Genomic DNA, 24,221 nt, shown 5'->3' with positions numbered 1-24,221 from the left:
GTTCAAAAATTTCTTCTGCTATCTCCTTCAGTACTCTGGGGTGTAATTCATCTGGACCTGGAGACTTGAATTCATTTAGGTTAGCTAAGTGTTTCCTCACTATCTTTCTGTTTATAGATATCCTGGATTCTTCTATTCCCTTAATAGGACAGTGAATAACAGTTGGTGTTACATTTCCTTTCTGAGAGAAAACAGATGCAAAATAGGAATTTAAAAGTTCAGCCTTCTCAACATCCTGTCTTACCATTTCATCATTTTCATCCTGTAAAAATCCTATAGCATCTTTGACTTTTCTTTTACTTTTGACATATCCCCAAAATCCTTTATTATTGTTTTTGACATCTCTTGCAAGCCTCAATTCATTTTCAGCTTTAGATAATCTGATTTGTGCCCTGTAGGTTCTGCAGACAGCATTATATTCTTCTTTAGATATGCCTCCTTCTTTCCATTTTATAAACATTTTTTTCTTCCTTTTTAGCATGTGCTTAAGTTCTGTGTTCATCCATCCTGGTTTCCTTAAATGCTTCCTATTCTTCCCTCTTTTCGGAATTGTTAACAACTGTGCTTTGAGAATTTCATTTTTCAAGATTTCCCATCCTTCCTGGACATTTTTGTCTTTAAGGATATCCAGCCATTGGATCCCTCCAATTCTCTTTCTGAATCCCTTAAAATCTGCCTTTCTGAAATCTAACCTTGACGTCTGAGTCTTCACAGGTCTTCCGCCTCTAGTTATCCAAAATTCTAAAATAGCATGGTCGCTACCTCCTAGGGTCCCAGCCACTTTTACCTCCTCAACCATTTCCTCCCTGTTTATAAGGATTAGATCCAAGGTAGCAGTTCCCCTTGTTTTCTCCCCTACCTTTTGGAAGATAAAGTTGTCAGCAAGAGAGGATAAGAATTTCCTTGACCTGTTAGGTTTGCCTGAGAGAGATTCCCAACAAATGTCTGGATAGTTGAAATCTCCCATGACAACTATGTCATATTTTTTGGAGAACTTGGCCATTTGATGCATAAAGAGTTCATCCATATCTTCAGCTTGCACAGGCGGCCTGTAGTAAATGCCTACAATGGTGTCCTTTCCATTGTTCTGTCCTTGTATTCTTACCCAAACAGTTTCCACAGAACTCCCAGTCTCTGAAGCTTCAATCTCTGTGCAGATATACGCATTTCTAACATACAATGCGACACCCCCTCCTCGTTTATCAAGTCTGTTTCTTGCAAATAAGTTGTATCCTTCTAGTCTTGTATTCCAATCATGTGTATTGTCCCACCAAGTTTCAGTGATTCCAATGACATCATATTTCTTTTCCTGTGTTAGTAGTTCCAATTCTCCTTGTTTGTTGCCCATGCTTTGTGCATTAGTATAGAAACATTTTAGTTTGTGATTGGTTTCTCTTTCTCCAATATTTTTATTAATTCGATTCTTTCGTCTTTGTTCTTCCTTTCCACTTCTAATAGCAGAGTTCTCAATAGCATTTGTCAGGTGTATGGCTTTTTCTGGTCTTTTGCTTCCCTTCCCATGTTGTTCTAGTTTAAAGCTCTCCTTACAAGTGTAGCAAGGCGACTTCCAAATACCTGCTTTCCAGTCTTCGTAAGGTGCACCCCATCTCTAGCAAGTAGTCCATCGTATAAGTAGTTCACTCCGTGATCCAGAAATCCAAATCGTTGCTGACGGCACCATAGACGTAGCCAGTTGTTCACCTGCAGAATCTTATTCCACCTCCTTGTTCCATGGCCATCCACTGGGAGGATGGAAGAGAAGACCACCTGCGCTCCCAGTTCTTTCACTTTCTTGCCTAAGTCTTCAAAGTCTCTGCAGATGGTTTCCAGGTCGTTTCTTAAATCGGGCGAGATGGCAGAAAGAACTACCCCCTCACCTAGGATGGTAGTAGGTTTGGTCACAATAGGAGAATCAGCAAAGAAACTCCTAGAAAGGGTGTCTGCCTTAACATTCTTAGGCTGGTTTCACATTTGCGTTTTTTTTCGCGGTAAATTAGCGCTAAATAGCGCATGCGTTTTTTTTTCCTATACTTTGCATGGGATGCGCTTATGTGCGCATACACATGCGTTTGTACGCGTTTTACCGCGCATGCGTTTTTTTGCGGTATGCGCTCGGGCGCACAAAATGCAACTTGTTGCATTTTTTGTGCGTCCGATTTGCCTCAAAAAAACGCATGCGCGCGCAATGCGTTTTTTTACAGCAAGACACCCATTATAAGTCTATGGTGAGCATATGTGCGCATTGGCATGCTTATGTATGCGTTTTTTTGCACATGCGTTTTTTTTTTTACCATTAGTTTAGACAATGGAATTTAGGGGTTTGGGTAAAGTTAGGGTTAGTTAAGGGGGTTTAGGGTTAGGGTTAGGGTCAGGGTTAGGGATAGGGTCATGGTTAGGGTTAAGTATGGTTTGGTTAAGGGTTAGGGTCAGGGTTAGGGTTAGGGTCAGGGTTAGGGTTAAGTATGGTTTGGTTAAGGGTTAGGGTCAGGGTTAGGGTTAGGGTTAGGGTTAGGGTCAGGGTTAGGGTCAGGGTTAAGTATGGTTTGGTTAAAGGTCAGGGTCAGGGTTAGGGTTAGGGTCAGGGTTAGGGTTAAGGTTAAGTATGGTTTGGTTAAGGGTTAGGGTCAGGGTTAGGGTTAAGTATGGTTTGGTTAAGGGTTAGGGTTAGGGTTAGGGTTAAGTATGTTTTGGTTAAGGGTTAGGGTTAGGGTCAGGGTTAGGGTTAAGTATGGTTTGGTTAAGGGTTAGGGTTAGGGTTAGGGTCAGGGTTAGGGTTAGGGTCAGGGTCAGGGTAAAGTATGGTTTGGTTAAGGGTTAGGGTCAGGGTTAGGGTTAAGTATGGTTTGGTTAAGGGTTAGGGTCAGGGTTAGGGTTAGGGTTAAGGTTAAGTATGGTTTGGTTAAGGGTTAGGGTCAGGGTTAGGGTTAGGGTTAGGGTCAAGTATGGTTTGGTTAGGGTCAGGGTTAGGGTTAAGGTTAGGGTTAGGGTCAGGGTTAGGGTCAAGTATGGTTTGGTTAAGGGTTAGGGTCAGGGTTAGGGTTAGGGTTAGGGTCAGGGTTAGGGTTAAGGTTAAGTATGGTTTGGTTAAGGGTTAGGGTCAGGGTTAGGGTTAAGTATGGTTTGGTTAAGGGTTAGGGTTAGGGTTAGGGTCAGGGTTAAGTATGGTTTGGTTAAGGGTTAGGGTTAGGGTCAGGGTTAGGGTTAAGTATGGTTTGGTTAAGGGTTAGGGTTAGGGTCAGGGTTAGGGTTAGGGTCAGGGTAAAGTATGGTTTGGTTAAGGGTTAGGGTCAGGGTCAGGGTTAGGGTTAAGTATGGTTTGGTTAAGGGTTAGGGTCAGGGTTAGGGTTAGGGTTAAGGTTAAGTATGGTTTGGTTAAGGGTTAGGGTCAGGGTTAGGGTTAGGGTTAGGGTCAGGGTTAGGGTTAAGTATGGTTTGGTTAGGGTCAGGGTTAGGGTTAAGGTTAGGGTTAGGGTCAGGGTTAGGGTCAAGTATGGTTTGGTTAAGGGTTAGGGTCAGGGTTAGGGTTAGGGTTAGGGTCAGGGTTAGGGTTAGGGTTAAGGTTAAGTATGGTTTGGTTAAGGGTTAGGGTCAGGGTTAGGGTTAAGTATGGTTTGGTTAAGGGTTAGGGTTAGGGTTAGGGTTAGGGTCAGGGTTAGGGTTAAGTATGGTTTGGTTAAGGGTTAGGGTTAGGGTTAAGTATGGCTTGGTTAAGGGTTAGGGTCAGGGTTAGGGTTAGGGTTAGGGTTAAGTATGGTTTGGTTAAGGGTTAGGGTTAGGGTCAGGGTTAGGGTTAGGGTCAGGGTTAGGGTTAAGTATGGTTTGGTTAAGGGTTAGGGTCAGGGTTAGGGTTAGGGTTAAGTATGGTTTGGTTAAGGGTTAGGGTTAGGGTTAGGGTCAGGGTTAGGGTTAAGGTTAGTAAAGTCATGGTTTGGGTTAGTGTGAGGGGCCACCTAATGTTGGAAAAAAACGCAAACGCGGTAAAAACGCACTAAAAACGCATACAAACGCATAAAAACGCTGCGTTTTTTTCATGCATGCTCATAAAAATGCTTGAAAAAAACGCAGCAGTTGTATGCTTTTGTATGCGTTTTTCAATGCGTTTTTTTGCGGGAAAAACGCACTGCAAAAAAAAGCAAGTGTGAAACAGGCCTTAGTGCCCGGAAGAAAGGAGACCACAAAATCAAAACGTGTGATAAACAAGGCCCACCTAGCTTGTCTAGGATTCAAGCGTTTGGCCAACTCCAGGTAAATCAAATTCTTGTGGTCAGTGAGGACCACAACTTGATGTCTAGCTCCCTCCAACCAGTGTCTCCACTCCTCGAATGCCCACTTCATGGCCAACAATTCCCGATTCCCCACATCATAGTTGCGTTCAGATGGGGAGAACTTTTGGGAAAAGAAGGCACAGGGTTTTATTTTAGAAGTCACCGGATCTTTTTGGGACAAAACAGCTCCTGCACCAATCTCCGAAGCATCTACCTCTACCTGAAATGGAAGTGAGACATCAGGTTGCCGTAAAACCGGAGCAGAAGTGAACCTCCGCTTCAGCTCCTGAAATGCCAAAACAGCCTCTGGAGACCAATTCAGCAAATCGGCACCCTTCTTGGTCAGATCAGTCAGTGGCTTGGCAATACAAGAAAAATTAGCTATAAATTTGCAATAAAAATTAGCAAAACCCAAAAACTTCTGGAGAGCCTTCAAAGAAGTGGGCCGAACCCAATCATAAATGGCCCGCACCTTGGCCGGGTCCATTTCAAATAGTTGACGGAGACAAAATAAATCCCAAAAATGAAATCCTCTGTACACCAAAAAGGCATTTCGATCCTTTAACATACAGGGAATTCTCCCTCAAAATCCGGAACACAGTCCGAACATGTTCCACATGAGAATCCCAATCATTGGAAAAGATCAGAATATCATCCAAATAGATGATCAAAAACTTATCCACAAAGTCCCGGAAAATATCATTCATGAAGGATTGGAAGACAGAAGGGGCATTAGTGAGCCCAAAAGGCATCACCAGGTACTCAAAATGTCCCTCCTGAGTATTAAATGCCGTCTTCCATTCATCTCCATGCTTGATGCGAATAAGATTATACACCCCCCTGAGGTCAAGCTTAGCAAACCAGCAAGCACCTTTAACTCTGGAGAATAAATCAGAAATCAGGGGTAACGGATACTGATATTTAACCGTAATCTTGTTAAGGGAATGATAGTCAATACAAGGCCTTAATGAACCATCTTTCTTGGCCACGAAAAAAAACCAAGCACCTAAGGGTGGAGAAGATGGTCTAATATGACCCGTCTCCAACGACTCCTTAATATAAGATCGCATAGCCTCGTGTTCAGGTACAGATAAGTTGAAAAGCCGACCCTTGGGAAATTTACACCCAGGCCTCAACTCAATTGCACAGTCATAACTCCTATGAGGAGGCAGGGACGCAGACTTACTCTCACTAAATACATCATAAAAATCAGCCAAATAGTCAGGAACATCATGAGACTGGGGAGAGGTGGAGAAAACAGGAGTGTCACCAAGAAAACAGCGACAGCCCCAACTCACCACAGACACAGATTTCCAATCCAAAACTGGATTATGGATTTGCAACCAGGGGAAACCCAGAACAATAGTATCATGCAAATTATGCAGTACCAAAAATCTACAATTTTCTTGGTGGTCTGGGGCGACCCGCATTATCACCTGGGTCCAAAACTGAGGTTTATTCTCCTCCAAAGGAGTAGCATCAATACCCCTCAAAGGAATAGGCATCCGCAGAGGTATCATGGGAAAACCACAACGTTTAGCAAAATCCAAATCCATCAGATTCAAAGCCGCTCCTGAATCCACAAAAGCCTTGGCGGAAAATGTGGATAAGGAGCAGATCAGAGTAATTGCCAAAAGAAACTTAGGTTGTACGCCACCCACAGCAAATGTGTGTGGAAAACGTTTCTCTCGTTTAGGGCAGACAGAAATAATATGAGGTATATCCACAGAAAAAACACAGCTTATTGCGCCTTCTATACTCCTGACGTTGCACCCTAGACAAAACTCTATCACATTGCATAGGTTCAGACATTTGTTGAAAAGGTGGCAACACCTCTCGTGTAGTTTTACGTTCACATAAACGCCGATCGACTTGAATGGCTAATGACATAGAATCGTCAAGACCAGAAGGAACAGGAAATCCCACCATAATATCTTTTACTGTTTCTGATAAACCCTTGCGAAAGAGAGCTGCCAAGGCACCATCATTCCATGTAGTAAAAACCGCCCACTTTTGGAATTTTTGACAGTATAACTCTGCAAAATCCTGACCCTGGTTCAATGCCAATAGGGCTTTCTAAGCTTGATCAATAGCATTAGGTTCATCATACAACAACCCCAAGGCTTGAAAAATGCATCCACATTAGTCAGAATAGGATTTTCAGGTGTCAAAGAAAACGCCCAATCCTGGGGATCGCCGCGCTGCAGGAGATGACAATTTTAACCTGCTACGCAGAGCTCCCCGATGAGTTAGGCTTCAAGGCAAGAATTTATAATTATTCTTAAAATTCAAAAATTTAGACCAATCCCCAGAAAACACATCAGGAGTAGGGATTTTTGGTTCAACAGTATGTGATTGAGCGAGATAGGCGGAAATTCCCCTCACTTCAGTAGCGAGCTGCTCCACACGATCAGACAATTGCTTAATCTCCATTAAGGAAAAAATCCTCCTACGGCCCCAGAGAATAAGAGGAAAAAATACATATAAAAAAATAAAATAATTCTGACCCTTTTTTTTTTTTTTTACAATTTTCTTCTCCTGCTTTTGAGTACCCTAGAATCTGCGGTATGGCTGGTGATTCTGTTATGAATGAGTCACCGAGGAGGAAAAACAAAAACAAGCTAAGCCCCAGAAAACCAGAGAGGTTGGTAACTAAGCGGATTGCAGACCCCTGATCCTATCCACACAACTAGCAGTAGCCGTGGAGTGTACCTACGATGATCCTAGACACCTCATCACAGACGGAGAACTAAATAATCCTAAAGCAAGAAAAGGGAAAATCTAAACTACCCCAGAGCAGACCCCAAAGCAATAGACAGCCCCCAAACATGCATTGACGGTGAGACAAGATGAAAACACAAACACAGATAGAAAAATAGGCTGAGCAAATGATGGGGCCCACACTAACTAGAAAGGACAGGAAAAGAAAGATGCTGTCTGCAATCACGCACAAAACCCTGCCAAAAAATGTCCAACACTTTCTGATAACAAAAACCCTGAAGTCGCTAGACTTCAATTCCCTATATCAGCACTCTGGTATATTCTGAAGACAGAGCAAAAAGAGACCAATCTAATCAGGCACAAAAAGCAAACTGGTATAAACAGAGACATAAGAATGGAAATTCAGCACAGCCCCAGCAGGGGCTGGCTGACCACAAAAACTGAGTAAACCAGACCAAATCTCGTGAAAAATAGCAGAGCACACATAGCTTGAGCAGGCAGAACAGAACTGGAAACCAGAACCTCAGAGCAGGAGAAAATCACCAGCACAAAATTAGGGAGTCGGCTGTCTTAAATCCAGTCAGAGACTACTGATGTCCACTCACAGTCCTCCTCCTCAGGTGGCAGGTCTCTGCAATTTAGATCAGCTTCATTACCTGCTGTCACCACCAGAGGGAGCCCTGATGGAGAACTCACGACTCCTCTGTCAACACAACCATCTCCACCACCCTCACCAGAAGCCAGAGCTAAACCAGAAAATGAGTTCACAACACCGAGGTTCCTAAACTGGGGTTTCTGGGGGAAATTTTGGGAGTGCGGAAATGTGGGATCTTACCCTAAAAGGGGCATATGACAATGTGTCTGTAATAAATGGGGTTGCTCAAGAGCTAGGGGCTGACACCAGATTCCTGCACTTTGCAGTTAATGGTGAGTTATTGTATTGGGTTACCACACTGAGGGGAAGTGAGAGTGGAGCAGCTGTTGGGGTTCCAGGGCCCTATCCGCAGAGGGTTTTAGACATGGCCCATTTACGTGTTTTGGGGGGACATCTGGGGTAGAGAAAACGCAGGAGAGAATAATGTGGAGATTCTATTGGCCGGGATGTTCCTGGGAGATCCTAAATTATTGTAGGTCCTGCCCCACCTGCCAGATAACCGCTCCCTTTACTCACTTTCGATGTCCCCTAGTCCCGTTACCTGTAATAGAGGTCCCATTTGAGAGAAATGCCATGGACCTACTAGGTCCCTTAGTTAAATCTGCACGGAGGCATCAATACATCCTAGTGTTCCTGGACTATGCGACCCGATACCCTGAAGCAATACCACTAAGGAACTCTTTGGCCAAGAGTATCGCCCGTGAACTTGTCCATATCTTTGCTAGGATGGGCCTGGCAAAGGAGATTTTGACAGACTAGAGAACCCCTTTCTTGATCAAGGTGATGAGGAAGTTGTATAAGGTCCTTCAGATTGCCCAGCTGCGAACCTCAGTATACCATCCGCAGACAGACGGTCTGTAAGAGCACTTCAATAAGACCTTAAAGGCCATGCTCAAGAAGGTTATTGAGAAGGATGATCAAGACTGGGACTATCTGCTTCCGTTTCTGCTCTTCTCAATCAGAGAAGTTCCTCAAACCTCCACAGGATACTTACCATTTGAGTTCCTAAATGGTCAACATCTGCGAGGGCTCCTGAACATCGCCAAGAAAACCTGGGAAGCCAAGGTGACGCTTTATTGCACTCCAGTGTGGCATGTCACCCAGTTACAGGAGAGGATGGTGAAAGTAATGCCTATCATGAAGGCACATCTTCTCCAGGCACAGGAAGCAAGAGCAAGGGCGTATAACTAATCAGCAAGGCTGAGCCAATTCCAGCCCAGGGATTGCGTGCTAGTACTTATCACCATGGTAGAGAGCAAGTTTCCAGCCAAATGGCAATTCCCATACAAGGTGGTGGAAAAACTAGGTAAAGTGAATTACAAGGTACAGCAGCTGGGTCGAAGGAAGCTGCACCAAGTATATCATGTGAACTTGCTCAAGCCATGGTGAGATCGGGAATAGCTGGAAGCCCCTTGCCTGGGAGACCATTTCAAAGCCAAAGTGGAGGATGTCACAAATGCAGAGATTAACACCGACCCAGAGGCAACAGTGTTGGGAGCTGTTGCAGCGGAACCGTGACCTGCTCTCAGAATTGCCAGGGCATATGTAGGTAGTGGAGCATTAAGTGTTAATGGAACCGCTTGTAAGGCTGAACCTCAAGCCCTATAGAATTCTCAAAGCACGTCGGGAAGTGATATCAAATTAGGTGAAGAGGATGCTAGACCTCAGGGTGATAGAGGAGTCAAAAAGTGGCTGGTCGTGTCCCATCGTCCTCATGCTGAAGCCTGACAGTGACTGTTGGTTTTGTAATGACTACCACAGGCTGAATGAGGTCTCCAGTTTTGATGCCCTGCGTGGATGAACTCATTGAGAGGCTTGAACCAGTGAGGTACATTACAACCCTTGACCTGACAGAGGGCTACTGGCAGATCCCCATGTACCAAAGTGCCAAGGAGAAGATGGCATTCTCGATGGCTGATGGGCGTTTTCACTATACTACGGACTGTAGGTGGCCCCTACATGCAACCTTCAATCCTCGCAAGATTGCCTTCTCTACTCCCCTCTTATCTCTTCTTCTCACAACCGCATACAAGACTTTTCCCGTGCTTCCCCCATATTCTGGAACTCAGAGCTCAGAAGTGAAGGAGCGCCGTTTTACTTTTTCAATGGAGAATTGTCTGGAATTGAGATCGGACCCCATGTTGCGTTTGGAGAGCCCCTGATGTGCCTAAACAGTGAAAACCCCCAACAAGTGACCCCATTTTGGAAACTATACCCCTTAAGGAACTTATGTAGATTGGTGGTGAGCACTTTGAACATCCAAGTGCTTCACAGAAGTTAATAACGTAGAGCCGTGAAAATAAATCATTTTTTCACAAAAATGATTTTCGCCCCCAAATTTTGATTTTCACAATGGTAACAAGACAAATTAGACCCCCAAGTTGTTGTGCAATTTGTCCTGAGTACACCAATACCCCATATGTGGGGATAAACCTCTGTTTGGGCTCACGGCAGAGCTCAGAAGGGAAGGAGTGCCGCTTGACTTTTTCAATGCAGAATTGGCTGGAATTGAGATCTGACGCCATGTTGCATTTGGAGAGCCCCTGATGTGCCTAAACAGTGAAAACCCTTCACAAGTGACACCATTTTGGAAACTAGACCCCTTAAGGAACTTATCTAGACATGTGGTGAGCACTTTGAACCCCCAAGTGCTTCACAGAAGTTTATAACGCAGAGCCATGAAAATAAAAAATAATTATTTTTTCCTCAAAAATGATTTTTTTAGCCCGCTATTTTTTATTTTCACAAGGGTAACAGGAAAAAGTGGACCACAATAGTTGTTGTGCAATTTGTCCTGAGTACACTGATACCCCATATGTGGGGGGACCACTGTTTGGGCGCATGGCAGAGCTCGGAAGGGAAGGAGTGTCATTTTGGAATGCAGACTTTGATGGAATGGTCTACGGACGTCATGTTGCGCTTGCATAACCCCTGCTGTGCCTAAACAGTAGAAACCCCCAACAAGTGATCCCAATTTGGAAACTAGACCACCCAAGGAGCTTATCTAGATCTAGATGTGTGGTGAGCACTTTGAACCCCCAAGTGCTTCACAGAAGTTTATAGTGCAGAGCAATGAAACTAAAAAATCATTTTTTTTCCTCAAAAATTATTTTTTAGCCTGCTATTTTTTATTTTCACAAGGGTAACAGGAGAAATTGGACCACAAAAGTTGTTGTGCAGTTTGTCCTGAGCACGCTGATACCCCATATGTGGGGGGTAACCACTGTTTGGGGACAAGTCAGGGCTTGGAAGGGAGGGAGCACCGTTTGACTTTTTGAACGCAAAATTGGCTGGAATCAATTGTGGCGCTATGTCGCTTTTGGAAACCCCCTGATGTGCCTAAATAGTGGAAACCCCTCAATTCTAACTCAACCCTAACGCCAACACACCCATAACCCTAATCCCAACCCCAACCATAACCCTAACCCCAACACACCCCTATCCCTAATCCCAACCCTAACCTTAACTTTAGTCTAACCCGAACGGAAAAATTAAAATAAATATATTTTCTTTATTTCATTATATTTCCCTAACTAAGCGGGTGATAAAGGGGGAGGGTTATTTACTATTTTTTTTATTTTGATCACTGTGATCAACCCTATCACAGTGATCAAAATGAATGAATGAAATCTTGCCAGGTGCCGGCCAGCAGATCTTGGTGGGCGCACTGCACATGCACCCGCCACTTTCTTCCAGGAAGAATATGGCAGCGTCAAAGGAGGGGAAGCACGCGGGCTGAGGACCACCAAGGACCCTATTTCTCTCTCCTCTGATGTGCGATCACATCAGAGGAGAGAGAAATTAAATGATACATCAGACTTTTTTTTTTGCGGTCGCCATTATAAGGTTAATAATGGCGATCGCAAAAGCGGGGTCGGTAAAAACCGACCCATATCATGTTCTCTGGGCTCTTGGCTACCCCCGGGAGCCGAGACCCTAGAGAAAATCCGACTCTGGGGGACGCTATACACTTTTTCCACAGCGCCGTGAATTCACAGCGCTGTGGTTTAAGTATCCTTAACTACCGCCGTTAAAAGGCGTATCGCCGGTAGTTAAAGGGTTAAATGAATAAGAATAAATCTTAGATTTTATCTGTAACATATCAGGAGCTGGATCAAAGGATCTAATTTTTTTTTTTTGCATCTAACTGAGTGCACGAAGCAGCGTTGATTGCGGACTCCTGAACCTGCTGCAGCTGGTGGAGGGTGAGCTGGTTTATTGCCTTGCATTCATATACCTAAGGTCCTGCAATGCCTGCACATGAGGAGACAGAGAGTGAATCAGAAAAACTATGCTACATTTCCAATTGGAGGTATATGCTACCATTGCTATTATAGCACCTACTACACATTGGGATAGGATCTTGGAGATGAGAATACTCCTTTAGTTATATACCAGCTGCTGCAGGCCACGGATCAAAAGACCAGAGAAATACTGTGCAGATTCCTTGCACTGCCTGCAGGCTCACGTGGATAGGCTCAGGAGATGACAGAGTTCAGGAAACAATTTTTATTAAATGGCTATACAGTCAACGCATTTCAAAGTTATCTAAGCTTCTTCAGGACATAACTATACAATTGTTTCCTGATCTCCATCTTCCGAGTCCATCCACGTGAGCTTGCCAGCAGCCGCTTTGAATTTGCATTGAATTTGTAAAAATCACCTATAGAACACATATGTAAAAAATGTACGGCTGAACGTGTCCTTACCATTATATCCGATATTGACTCCATATGTAGCCTCGGAGTTGTAAAATGCTGCGGAACATGTTGGTGCTGCACAAATATAATTATTACTGTGAATAAAAATAAATATTACCAAAAAATAAACTTTGTAAATATACAATAAACTTTATTCTTTACTATGTTTAAAAAGTTTTTATTTTTTTATTTTTTTTTTATAAAACAGTAATACAAAATAAATAAGCCTGTTTGGTAGCATCTATCCATTCTTTTTTTCCTGTTGTTTGCACAAAATATTTTTGTCTGCAAATCCATCCCATAGTAAAGGACAGACCAAACTAATTTATTACCTTATTAATGGCTATTCTTAGTGTTGCAGCCAAACTGGTCGCCATAGTTACAGTGATTAGCAAAGGCTAAAATTTCAAGTCAGTCTAGAGGGAGGAGAGACATTCTGTACCTCCACGTACAGTAACCAAGGTCAGCAGGTACATCTAATCCTCCCAACCCCGTCCTTGATTACAAGGAAGCAGAGAACGTGGCAGCTGGCTGCCAAATAAACTGCGCCAGCCTCAAGATGCTTTCCCTTAGGCTCACAGTGATAAACAATTAGACTTTAATACCCGCACTAAAATAAAGGGACCATCTGCTTTCCAAATGCACATAATCATGGTCGTCATCATGGTCATGGATTTTTATTGTTCAGTTGTTTATTGGAACCTCTTTTTCTGATTTTTTTTTTTGCCATCAGTCAGTGGCCGGCTGAATTATGGCATGCTGTAAAGATGTACAATTTACTTCTTACATCTACATTTAGTAATCCATTTTTATTCCACATATTGTTAGTCTAGGTTCACACCACTTTTAGACATAGAAATATGTAGGTCCTTACTAATTCACACCTGGGTGTAGGTGAGTGCAGTTCTTAAAGGGTGTAAGGTGGCACCTGGACAGGTCGTGGATGGGAGGTATGTGTCCCCAAGGTACCAAGCCTTGGAGATCTAGGACCCGGAGAAGCAGGCTCCAGTACACATAGTGGTGAGAGGTATTTTAATGAACCCGGACTATGGATCCGGGTTTTACGAGCAGCTGAAAGAGCTTCACATACCTCCAGTCCAGGTCTTGGATGGTCTGATTTAAGCCAGCTGGGGCTGTCTCATTTTTTTGTATGTGTGTATTGTAAGGTGAGGAGGCCTTGTATATGCTGCTCAGACCCTGCTGGAATCTGAGAGGAAAAGACACATTTAAATGTCCGAGCCTGTGTGTTATATGGACTTGTTATTTTCTGCTTTGTTCTGTTATACCTTGGTTTACCTGGAAGAGGCTGCTTTATTTTGTAACCCTGACGGTTTATGAACATCATTTAATAAACCGCCTGTTTATTTTGAACTAACGAACCACATCCTGTGTATGAACCAGCGTTTACTGCAGAGCCTATGCCTCACAAGGGATTTTCCCACAAAAAAAGTACATTTTTAATTTATAGATCTTGAAATAATAAGTTCCACAATTGGATGTGTTAAAAAATGTTCCTGTGCTGAGATAATCTTATAAATGTGCCCCTGCTGTGTACTGTGTAATGGCTGTGTCTGACCATGGTCTGATCATACTACAGCTCCTGGGCAGGGGAGGATGCAAGAAAGTATACAGACAGGACAGCATGGGATCACAGCTGATTCTTACTGTGAGTAAAAGATTTCACTGCCTGTTTTTAAGTAATGTTTTAACTCAAACAAAGAATCAGCTGTGATCCCATGCTTTCCTGTCTGTATACTTTCTTTTGTGTCCTTGCTTGCCCAGCAACTGTGGTATGATCAAACCATGCTCCTGCACGGTCAGACACAGCCATTACACAGTACACAGCAGGGGCACATTTATAAGATTATTTCAGCACAGGAACATTTTTTTAACACATCAATATGTGGAACTTATTATTATTTCAAGATCTATAAATTAAAAATGTACTTTATTCGTGGTGTAGTACAAGCGCCGACTGGGGGGGTGGTCCCTTTCGGCCGCGGATCAGACTGGAGGCACAGGCAGAAATCCATTCAATCAGGTACAAACTTTATTCGGTGTCCTCTTGACATCCACAGCAGACACACCAGCTTCTGCTCCCTGGCATGGGTACCTGTCACCTTCTTTCTGCTTCGATTGGCAGAGACCCTCCGGGTTCTTTCACTGTGGCTGCCATTCCCCCTGGCTAAGTCTGCCCGCTGTACACCTACTCACTCTTCGGTGTCCCAGCCGTCCGGTACCCAAACCTTCCGTCAGTCACTGCCATCCCTTCCTGCAGCTGCCTCCTCAGGGCCACCCCCCTCTCCGAGTAACCTTCTCTGGCTCTCCTATGTCCTTCCTGAGCTTCTCCTCTCTCCAACCTCTCCTGTGCTCTCCTCACTTCTTTCTTCCCAGTGGGTGTCTCTCTGACCTGCCCCTGGGACTCTCCTTCCTTATAGCTTCTCTTTCTGGAAATCCCCTTCTCAGTCCTGTAACTCCACCCACCATGACTATGCCGTTTCCCCAGTCTAAGGCCTGCTGTTAAGTCCTTTTCTCACTGCTCTTTGTCTCCATCTTGTGGCAAAAACCCGGTGCTAAGTCGTCCTGCACTAATTCCCAGCTGTTAACCATACACATACAATGAAGCATAGTGCACATCATCCTTTAGGCCTGTTTCACACTTGCTTTTTTTTGCAGCGCGTTTTTCCCGCAAAAAAACGCATTGAAAAACGCATACAAAAGCATACAACTGCTGCGTTTTTTTCAAGCATTTTTATGAGCATGCATGAAAAAAACGCAGCGTTTTTAGGCGTTTGTATGCGTTTTTAGTGCGTTTTTACCGCGTTTGCGTTTTTTTCCAACATTAGGTGGCCCCTCACACTAACCCAAACCATGACTTTACTAACCCTAACCCTGACCCTAACCCTTAACCAAACCATACTTAACCCTAACCCTGACCCTAACCCTTAACCAAACCATACTTAACCCTAACCCAAACCCTAACTAACCTTAACCCTAACCCTGACCCTAACCCTAGCCCTAACCCTAACCCTGACCCTAACCCTTAACCAAACCATACTTAACCCTAACCCTGACCCTAACCCTGACCCTAACCCTTAACCAAACCATACTTAACCTTAACCCTAACCCTGACCCTAACCCTAACCCTGACCCTAACCCTTAACCAAACCATACTTAACCCTAACCCTGACCCTAACCCTGACCCTAACCCTGACCCTAACCCTTAACCAAACCATACTTAACCCTAACCCTGACCCTAACCCTGACCCTAACCCTAACCCTGACCCTAACCCTGACCCTAACCCTTAACCAAACCATACTTAACCCTAACCCTGACCCTAACCCTTAACCAAACCATACTTAACCTTAACCCTAACCCTAACCCTGACTCTAACCCTGACCCTAACCCTTAACCAAACCATACTTAACCCTAACCCTGACCCTAACCCTGACCCTAACCCTGACCCTAACCCTTAACCAAACCATACTTAACCCTAACCCTGACCCTAACCCTGACCCTAACCCTAAACCCCCTTAACTAACCCTAACTTTACCCAAACCCCTAAATTCCATTGTCTAAACTAATGGTAAAAAAAAAACCGCATGTGCAAAAAAATGCATACATAAGCATGCCAATGCGCACATATGCTCACCATAGACTTATAATGGGTGTCTTGCTGTAAAAAAACGCATTGCGCGCGCATGCATTTTTTTGAGGCAAATCGGACGCACAAAAAATGCAACAAGTTGCATTTTGTGCGCCCGAGCGCATACCGCAAAAAAACGCATGCGCGGTAAAACGCGTACAAACGCATGTGTATGCGCACATAAGCGCATCCCATGCAAAGTATAGGAAAAAAAAACGCATGCGCTATTTAGCGCTAAATTACCGCGAAAAAAAATGCAAATGTGAAACCAGCCTTACATGTTCTTTCCATCTCAGATAGGTCCATAGGTCAGTCCACCCCCTACAGTGGGAAAACCCCTTGTGAGGGATAGGCTCTGCAGTAGACTCTGGTTCACACACAGGACGTGGTTCGTTGGTTCAAAATAAACAGGCGCTTTATAAAAAGAAGTTAATTATCTCAGCACAAGAAAAAAAAAATTTAAACACAAAATTGTGAAGCTTATTATTACACAAAGATCTATTGATTAAAATGTAATTTGTTTGTAAGAAAACCCCTTCAAGCCACAATTTGATTATCTTTAAGATGGCGGCAGCTGGAGGGGCATGTGACCAGATACGTTTTTCGGATTTCTACATTAAAACATACTGCATCTTCTGAATGTGCCAGCAGAAAATTACAGACAGTGCAAAAATTAGGTTTGGGTTATTTTCCTGTAATGTTTTTTCCCCCCACTAATGGAGCAGTGAGAGGGCTTGTTTTTATTGCATTTTTGGGGGATGTGTGATGAGAAAAAAAAACAAAAAAACACAATTTTAGTATTTTGATTTTTTTTTCTCTTTGCAGTATTTCCCATACGGTTTAATTTTATGTTTTGAAAGAACAAAGTTTTACGCTTCCATACCAAATACATCTTTTTAAATTTACTTTTAATGGGAGGGAAAAAGGAGGAAAGTCAATTTTTTCTATTTTTGCTACCCTTAGATGATGTGAACCTGTGATCATCTGATAAATCTTATACTAAATTCTGTAGTATCAGAGAATTGCAGCTTATAATGTAAACCATGGTCTCCTATAAAGCTCAGCCCTTGACTGAGCTTCACAGGAGTACCAAAATGGCAGTAGTGCCATGGCACTATGATCTTGTCAACAGGGGCTGACCAGTGAGTTAAACAACTGCTGTTTTATATGTTGCTGTCAGAGATGGATAGAGGCATTTAAATGGTTAACTGCAGTGATCGCAGCTAGACATGGCTAGTATCTACTGGATGTGGTGAGAGCCCAGCAACTGAGCCCACTCCATATGCTGCTCTTCGCACTGACTTGCATGTACTTCACTTTTTACTAAGGCATTAATCTCCGTCTTAGGCCTCATGCAGACGAGTGTGTAAATCGGACACTCGTTATCTGATTAATCGGACAGCACACTGACGCATTTTCTTTCTCGTTCTGTCTATAAGAAAAAAAAAAATCGCAGTATGCACTAGTTTCTGAGTCTCATATGAGACTCACATTCAAGTTTACGGGTGCGTAAAAATATATTTACATTATATATCGTGTCCCTGACTTTGATGCGGGCTCACAAGCTGAGCCTGCATCTTTCCCCACACTTGACTGTCATGTGCCTTTAACAGCCGCAGGTGGATAGAAGCTCCACCCATGGCTGCTAACCAGTTAAATCTTGCTGTCAGTCTCTAGCCAGAAGCGCTTAATTCCAGCCGAATGGTTGTCATGACAGCCAGGGAGTCAGCAGAAGACCCCCATGCCTGTCATTCAGATTCTCCTTTGAATGCCAGTTCATGGCCAGCGTTCATAGGAGATTGTGATTTCTGCTCTATGTACCAGACCTGAAGCAGCTACAAGTCTCCTAAGTGGACTATTAAATAGAGTGAAAAACAAAGTTTTTAAAGATCTGAAAAAAAAAAGTTCAAATCACCCCCATTTTATCCCATTGAAAATAAAAATTGAAAAAACCACCAACATATATTTGGTATTGCTGCGTTCAAAAATGGCCGGTCTATTAAAATATAAAATAAATTAATCAGATCGTTAGTGAGAAAGAAATATCAAAAAGCCAAAAATACATTTTTTTTTGGCTGCTGCAACATTGCAATAAAAGGTGATCAAAACATCATGTGTACCCCAATGGTATCGATAAAGCTCATAAGTCCTCACCCAGCTCCTTAGAAATATGGCTATGGGTCTCAGGAAACTAATAAAACGCCAAAAAAATGTCAAATTTTGGAAATTTTTCTCACCAATAAAAAATAAACTATACATGTTTGGTATCTGTGTACTCGTACTAACCTGGGAAATCATACTGCAAGGTCATTTTTACCATATAGTGAACATGGTAAATAAATAATAAAAAAAAAAAATGTGGAATTGCACTTTTTTTTTGCAACTTTTCACTGCACTTGGGGTTTTCTTCCCATTTTCCAAAATCAATGGTGCCATTCAAGATTACAACTCATCCCACAAAAAAAAAAGCCCTCATATGGCTATATTTACAGAAATATAAAAAAAATAGGAAAAGAGGAAAAAATGAAAATGGCTATGGCGTGAAGGGGTTAATGTAGTTGTATGAAAATAGATCATGCACAGTTGCAAAAACGCAGACATCACAAGGGCGTAAAAAAAGACGAACATCAGAAGAAATTTAGAAAAAAAGATTTTTTTTTTCACTGACAGCACCTGCGTATGCAAAAAAAATTGCAGCGTGCACTAGTTTCTTCTGTAAATCAGATAAGACTGCACATGCAAGTCTACGAGTGCGCAAAAAGAATCTGGTGCTCGACGTGTAACATCCATTTTTTACGGCTACATTGTAATTTTTTTAACTTTGGAAACTGTAAGTGGTCTTGTTAATTATTAGAAGCTGCTGCTGGAAAAAAAGCAAATGCTGTCAGTGGGAAAAAAAAAAAAATCGCTCATCCAGACTGCCCCACTGATTACCATTGGTGAGTGTGGGTGGGCTTTTTTTTTTTCTTTACAGTCAGTTGTATTGAAAATATGGTTGTGTGTTTGAGCCCCTAAAACGTATGTGCAGAGTGAGCTGTCAATGTAGGTGGTGGGGCACGCTTACAACTGGCCCTCACAATATAATGAGCAATGCTATGGGTGGTGACTGTAAATCGCTCTCTGCGCTGCCCCGTCACTGAAAATTGGCAGCTCCCAGGAGGAAAGAAATTCATTTTCTCCTGGTATTCACACTTTCAGTAAGGGCCCAGTCACACATAGCGACTCACCAGCGATCCCGACAACGATATGAACTTGTCAGGATCGCTGGTGTGTCGCTACATGATCGCTGGTGAGCTGCTAAACAGGCAGCTTCACCAGCAATCAGCACCAGCGACAAGCGGGCGCGTCGCTGTGTACCTTAGTTACCAGTGCGCTGATGCAGGGAGCTGGTAACCAAGGTAAACAGCGGGTTTCTAAGCGCCGCGTGGCACTTAGAAACCCACTGTTTACCTTGGTTACCAGCTCCCTGCACCAGCGTGCTGGTAACTAAGGTACACAGCGGGTTTGTAAGCACTGCGCGGCACTTAGAAACCCGCTGTTTACCTTGGTTACCAGCTCCTGCTCGCTGCTCTCCCGCCTGCTGGCCAGCGGGAGACCAATGACCCAAAAAAAGTCCAGGGCTTTCCACAACGATCAGCGATACCCGGCAGGGGGACCGGTCGCTGATAGATGTCACACACAGCGATCTCGCTGGTGAGATCGCTGGTGCGTCACAAAACTTGTGACTCAGCAGCAATCTCGCTAGCGAGATCGCTGTGTGAGACGGGGGCTTTAGGTGGCCAGGAATCATAGTAATGCTATTAACCCTATTTTAGCAGGTAAATAGCATTTTCCAAGGTGACCAGTTCTGTTTAAAGTGGCCAACTATATTACTGATATGTATGAAATCTAGACACCATACATCTATGGCTCTGTGCACATTTCATATTTGCTCTATAAAGCTCCATTGTTTCTAACTGTATACAGTATTTGCATGTGTTATCCTTTGGACCACATGGCATCCATTATGCTAGTTAAGTGAGGTGTCTATTCGAGATAAGAGTAGATAGTTGTGTCCTTCTGCAAGACGCCAAACGGGCCATCCCTATAGTGAGCTATAGACTTGCTTAGTGTATGTGCCGCAACCAGGAGCTGACAATGTAGTACGGATATAGTCTGTTATATGCAAAGCCTATGTCCAAAGTGTTCTTTGTTTTTTTACTGTATACAAAGCAAAATTAAGAATATAAAGAACCTTAAGTCCTGAAACACTAATAAATTAAGGTCATCAGTGATTAAAGCGCTCCCATCAAAATTGTTATCCTCATAAAATATATAGCACTGTGTACTAACAATTGCTCATTTTGCCTTTCTACCAAGCACATTGTTCTTGCTTTCATTAGCTCAGTGGTCTCCAACCTTTCTGACCTTGAGAGCCACATGCAGCTTAGAGAGAGGGTCGCAAGCCACATTGAGCACTGAGAGAGGGGCGCCAGCCACATCCAGCTCCCAACTCCTTCAAAGTAGTGTTAACCAAAGCCCCCATTACAGATATAATGATAACCAAAGCTTTTCCACAGAAATCACTCCAAAGCAGTGCACTGAGATCAAGGGGTTCCTGCAGTACCCCCATTTAGTATTCTCTCATCAAGGACTCTCAACATACTGTCGCATCCAGCTTTGAAGCACCTCATCTAACAGGTAGCACCATCCTCCAGCGACCATACCTAAAACATCTCTACACCCCTAACACCAGCATATATGCATCCAGATCTGCTCTTCTGTGCTGGGCTACTCACAAAATTCACCATTTTGAGATATACTCTTCATACCTGTTTGCTAGACCTAGAGCTAATGCACCAAGTTGGCAGTCGCGAGCCACAATTTATGGCACCGCAAGCCACATGTAGTTCCCGAGCTACAGGTTGGGGATCCCTGCATTAGATCCATGACTACACATGATTAATAATTGGCTAGCTAAATCCTTCTGAGTTCTATGTAGAAACAGGACGTCTCTTTTCCCTGTAAGAGTCAGCATTAGAATATTAATTCTACTCTCGCCAAGTCCCTGTCCCCTGGAGAAACAAAACAGCTGGGTCAGGAGATGAAGAGGGGGATTACTCCAGCAGGGAAAAGAGACTTTATATTTCTACATAGAGCTTAGAAGGATTCAGCTCGTCAGTTTTTAATCATGTGATGCCATAGACCTAATGGAAACAGAAGAAATAGCTGGGTAGAAAGGAAAAATGAGCAATTGTAAGTGCACAGTGCTGTATAATATGATGATTGCAATATATTTAGATAAAAACTGATGGGAGGAGTGCTTCTTTAAGTTGTGGAGTCGTGGGGAAACCCCACTTAACAACCAGATTATTTTGAGCACCAAGCAATTGTTTTTTAAAAGCACCATTTTGAAATGCATATCATGCATTGGAACACAATTTTACACAGTTTTTATTGGGGTGAGAGGACAATTTTCCCAATCATTAGCGGTGTGGTTTTTGGATTTATTTTTATGGCATTCACTGTGCTGTAAACAGTTTCAATGAAAAAAAAAGGAATTGAATCATTTGGAATTACCTATATTTCTGCATTGATTAGCAATAAAATGTGGCCTATATGCAAACCGTTTTACAGTACTGTTCATGTATGTTATTGCGCACATTCAGTAATCACCCACAGTGCAGGGAGACGTAGTAAATGAATTATGCAATTAACCTATAAGTCTGTAATGCCAAAATTATGTAGATTCTGCAGCAGAACGTGTATGTCATGATCCAGACCAGGTTTTGAGTCCTGTCTGCCCCTTTTCCCGGTCTGGTCAAGTCAGGGGTTAACTTTGCCTTGCCTCATTTTGGTTTAAGGTCAGCTATTTCTCCCAGCTGCATCCTGCCGGTGGTCAGTTACATTTTCTGCCTACGGCGTATCTGACTTGTAGTACCCCGATTCGTCCTGCTGCGCTTACTGACTTCGCCCGTGTCTGTTCCATCCTCTCTGCCCGTCCCATCTTAGTGCTTGTTTTTTTCCCTCTCTAATGTATGAGAGTCTAGTTTTTTACTCTGCTTGTTTGACTACTCTGCTGCCACCTGGTGGTAGCCTCACTGCAGGTCTGCTCTTGCAGATGTGCTGTCCTCCTTCCACTCTATTGCCATCTAGTGGAGCTTGCAGCTACCTGCATAGCTACAGCAGCGTGACAATATATGCATCTGTTAGTTTCTGCCATCAATCTAGACTTTCCTTATGTTTTATATCCATATTGTAGCATTGTATTCTACCCAGTCACGGAAAATGACCTTTTCGGCAGCCAAAATCCTTTGAGTTAGGCATTATTCAGATGTCAGTATTTTTTTTTTGTGCAAAAAAACATTCTGAGTTTCATCTGTGTTTTTTTGACAAGGGTGTCCATTTTTACCATCAGAGTTTGGTCAGAGATTCATCAGTTTTTCTTGGAGGGGAAGAAAAAAAAAAAAAGAAAACAAGGTTTTGCAAGTTTCTCCTTGAGAAAAACGGAGAGTACACAGAAGGCATCCAGGTGCTGAGCTTTTTCATGGACCTGTAGACTTAACCGGCAAAGTTGAATTGAGATTTGCATCAAAATCGTCCACGTCTCCATCATTTTGTGTGGATCGATTGGTTCGCAAAAATACATGGACATTTGAACACCTTCGTGGTCTATAATCCGAACAAGTTCTACCTGTCAAAATCACGGATAGGGGGGGCAATTGTGTTTTTAACAACTAGAAAAATATGTATGATAACAAAGTAAACAGATGGATCACCTAGCTCCAGATCAAGAGATAACAGAGCTCTTTGAGGTGTAATTTTGAAATTTTGGTAAAAGGAAGTAATGTGCAGCGACACACTGTTCCAAAGATCTTTAATCTTTGGGCAACCCCAAAACAGGTGAAAGATTTTCTTGTTGGCCACAATTCCTCCAACAAAGAGGCGAATGTTCGTGATTTATGTGCGATAGTCTAATAGGGGTGAAATACCACCTAGTCAGAATCTTGAAAAATGATTCATGAAGAGTCATTGAAATAGCAGACTGGTAGGTGGATCTAATGGCGCTGTCCCAATGTTCAACCCCAATTGGCAAATTTAAATCAGACTCCCACCTCCTCATGTATGCATTACTTGAGCTAGCCAGATCAACGTTGAAATAATTATATAAGTTTTTTAAACTCCAGGTGTTTTTGTTGTTAGTATTGCACAGCAGTGATACAAATATCGCCAAATTCATATCTTTGATTTGTTTAAGTTACGGAATATGTTCCTTTAAAATCAAGGACACCAACTCGGATGACAGCATATTATATTTAGACTTAACCTCGCTAAAGGTGAATAATTCGTCTTCCTTGTGGAGGCTTCCAACTGTTTTAATGTCCGAGTTGAGGCAAAGTTCCGACAGAGGGATGTTATAAAGAGGCCAATAATTGTATAGGGAATCTCTCAAACTGAGCCCGATTGGAGTGTGATTTTGGAAGCTTTAACAGTGATCTCCAGGCCAGTATGATGGACTTAAAAATTGGATGAGATGCATCACGAAATTTTAAAATTGGATTATTCGCAGATGATCTATTCCTCACGCTACTGGATCCTGCAAACTCCATTAAAGCCCTTTCAGTTGAACTAGAAAAATTCTCTAGAGCATCTTATTTTAAGATAAACCCAAACAAATCAAAATTTATAACTCTAAACATGAAACAATCTGAAATTAACAAAATAAAGGCCGAAACTCAGTTCATTTGGGAGGAGAGATTGTCTATCTAGGGATTAGAATAGCTGGATCAATCCAAGCCACAGTTAGGGCCAATTTAGACAGCATTATAAAGACTATTACAGGCGATCTATCCTTTTTGGCTCAGCTAGAGACTTCCATCTTTGGGAAGATTCTGGCAGTCAAAACTTTTATCCTTCCCAAAATTTTATATATATTTAGGACTTTACCAGTTAGCTTTCCACGCCAAACCATTGATAAAGCTCAAGAGCTCATCCAACTATTTATTTGGAAAGGTAAAAAAGCAAGAATATCTGCAGACTTGATGTACAAAAATAAAAAACATGGGGGCGAAGGACTGCCCAACATATATGCTTATTATCAGGCCTCGCTCATTAAACAGAGCTGGCACTGGTTTACTGAAAACATGACGCATCCAGCTTGGTATGGCTTGGAGAGAGAAGCTAGTGATAGAGGTTCATTGCAAAAGCTTTTCTTTAACTTCCTTCTGCAAAAGTCCAGTGCGAACTCATCTCA

General features: G+C 42.8%; 1 protein-coding gene across 1 annotated transcript in view; it reads right to left on the bottom strand.

Annotated features, from left to right (window-relative positions):
* DET1 (DET1 partner of COP1 E3 ubiquitin ligase) overlaps positions 1-24,221 on the bottom strand; it is a 155,272-nt gene that overhangs the window by 30,219 nt on the left and 100,832 nt on the right. The window contains exon 6 of the mRNA XM_073568713.1: positions 12,351-12,416. Coding sequence (XP_073424814.1) covers positions 12,351-12,416 — 66 coding nt within the window. The remainder of the gene's footprint in view (positions 1-12,350; positions 12,417-24,221) is intronic.

This window comes from Dendrobates tinctorius, unplaced genomic scaffold (genome assembly GCF_039654945.1).
Source record: "Dendrobates tinctorius isolate UK_male_01 unplaced genomic scaffold, ASM3965494v1 ptg000022l, whole genome shotgun sequence".
Classification (NCBI taxonomy): domain Eukaryota; kingdom Metazoa; phylum Chordata; class Amphibia; order Anura; family Dendrobatidae; genus Dendrobates; species Dendrobates tinctorius.
This window is presented reverse-complemented; position numbering and strand designations above follow the sequence as displayed.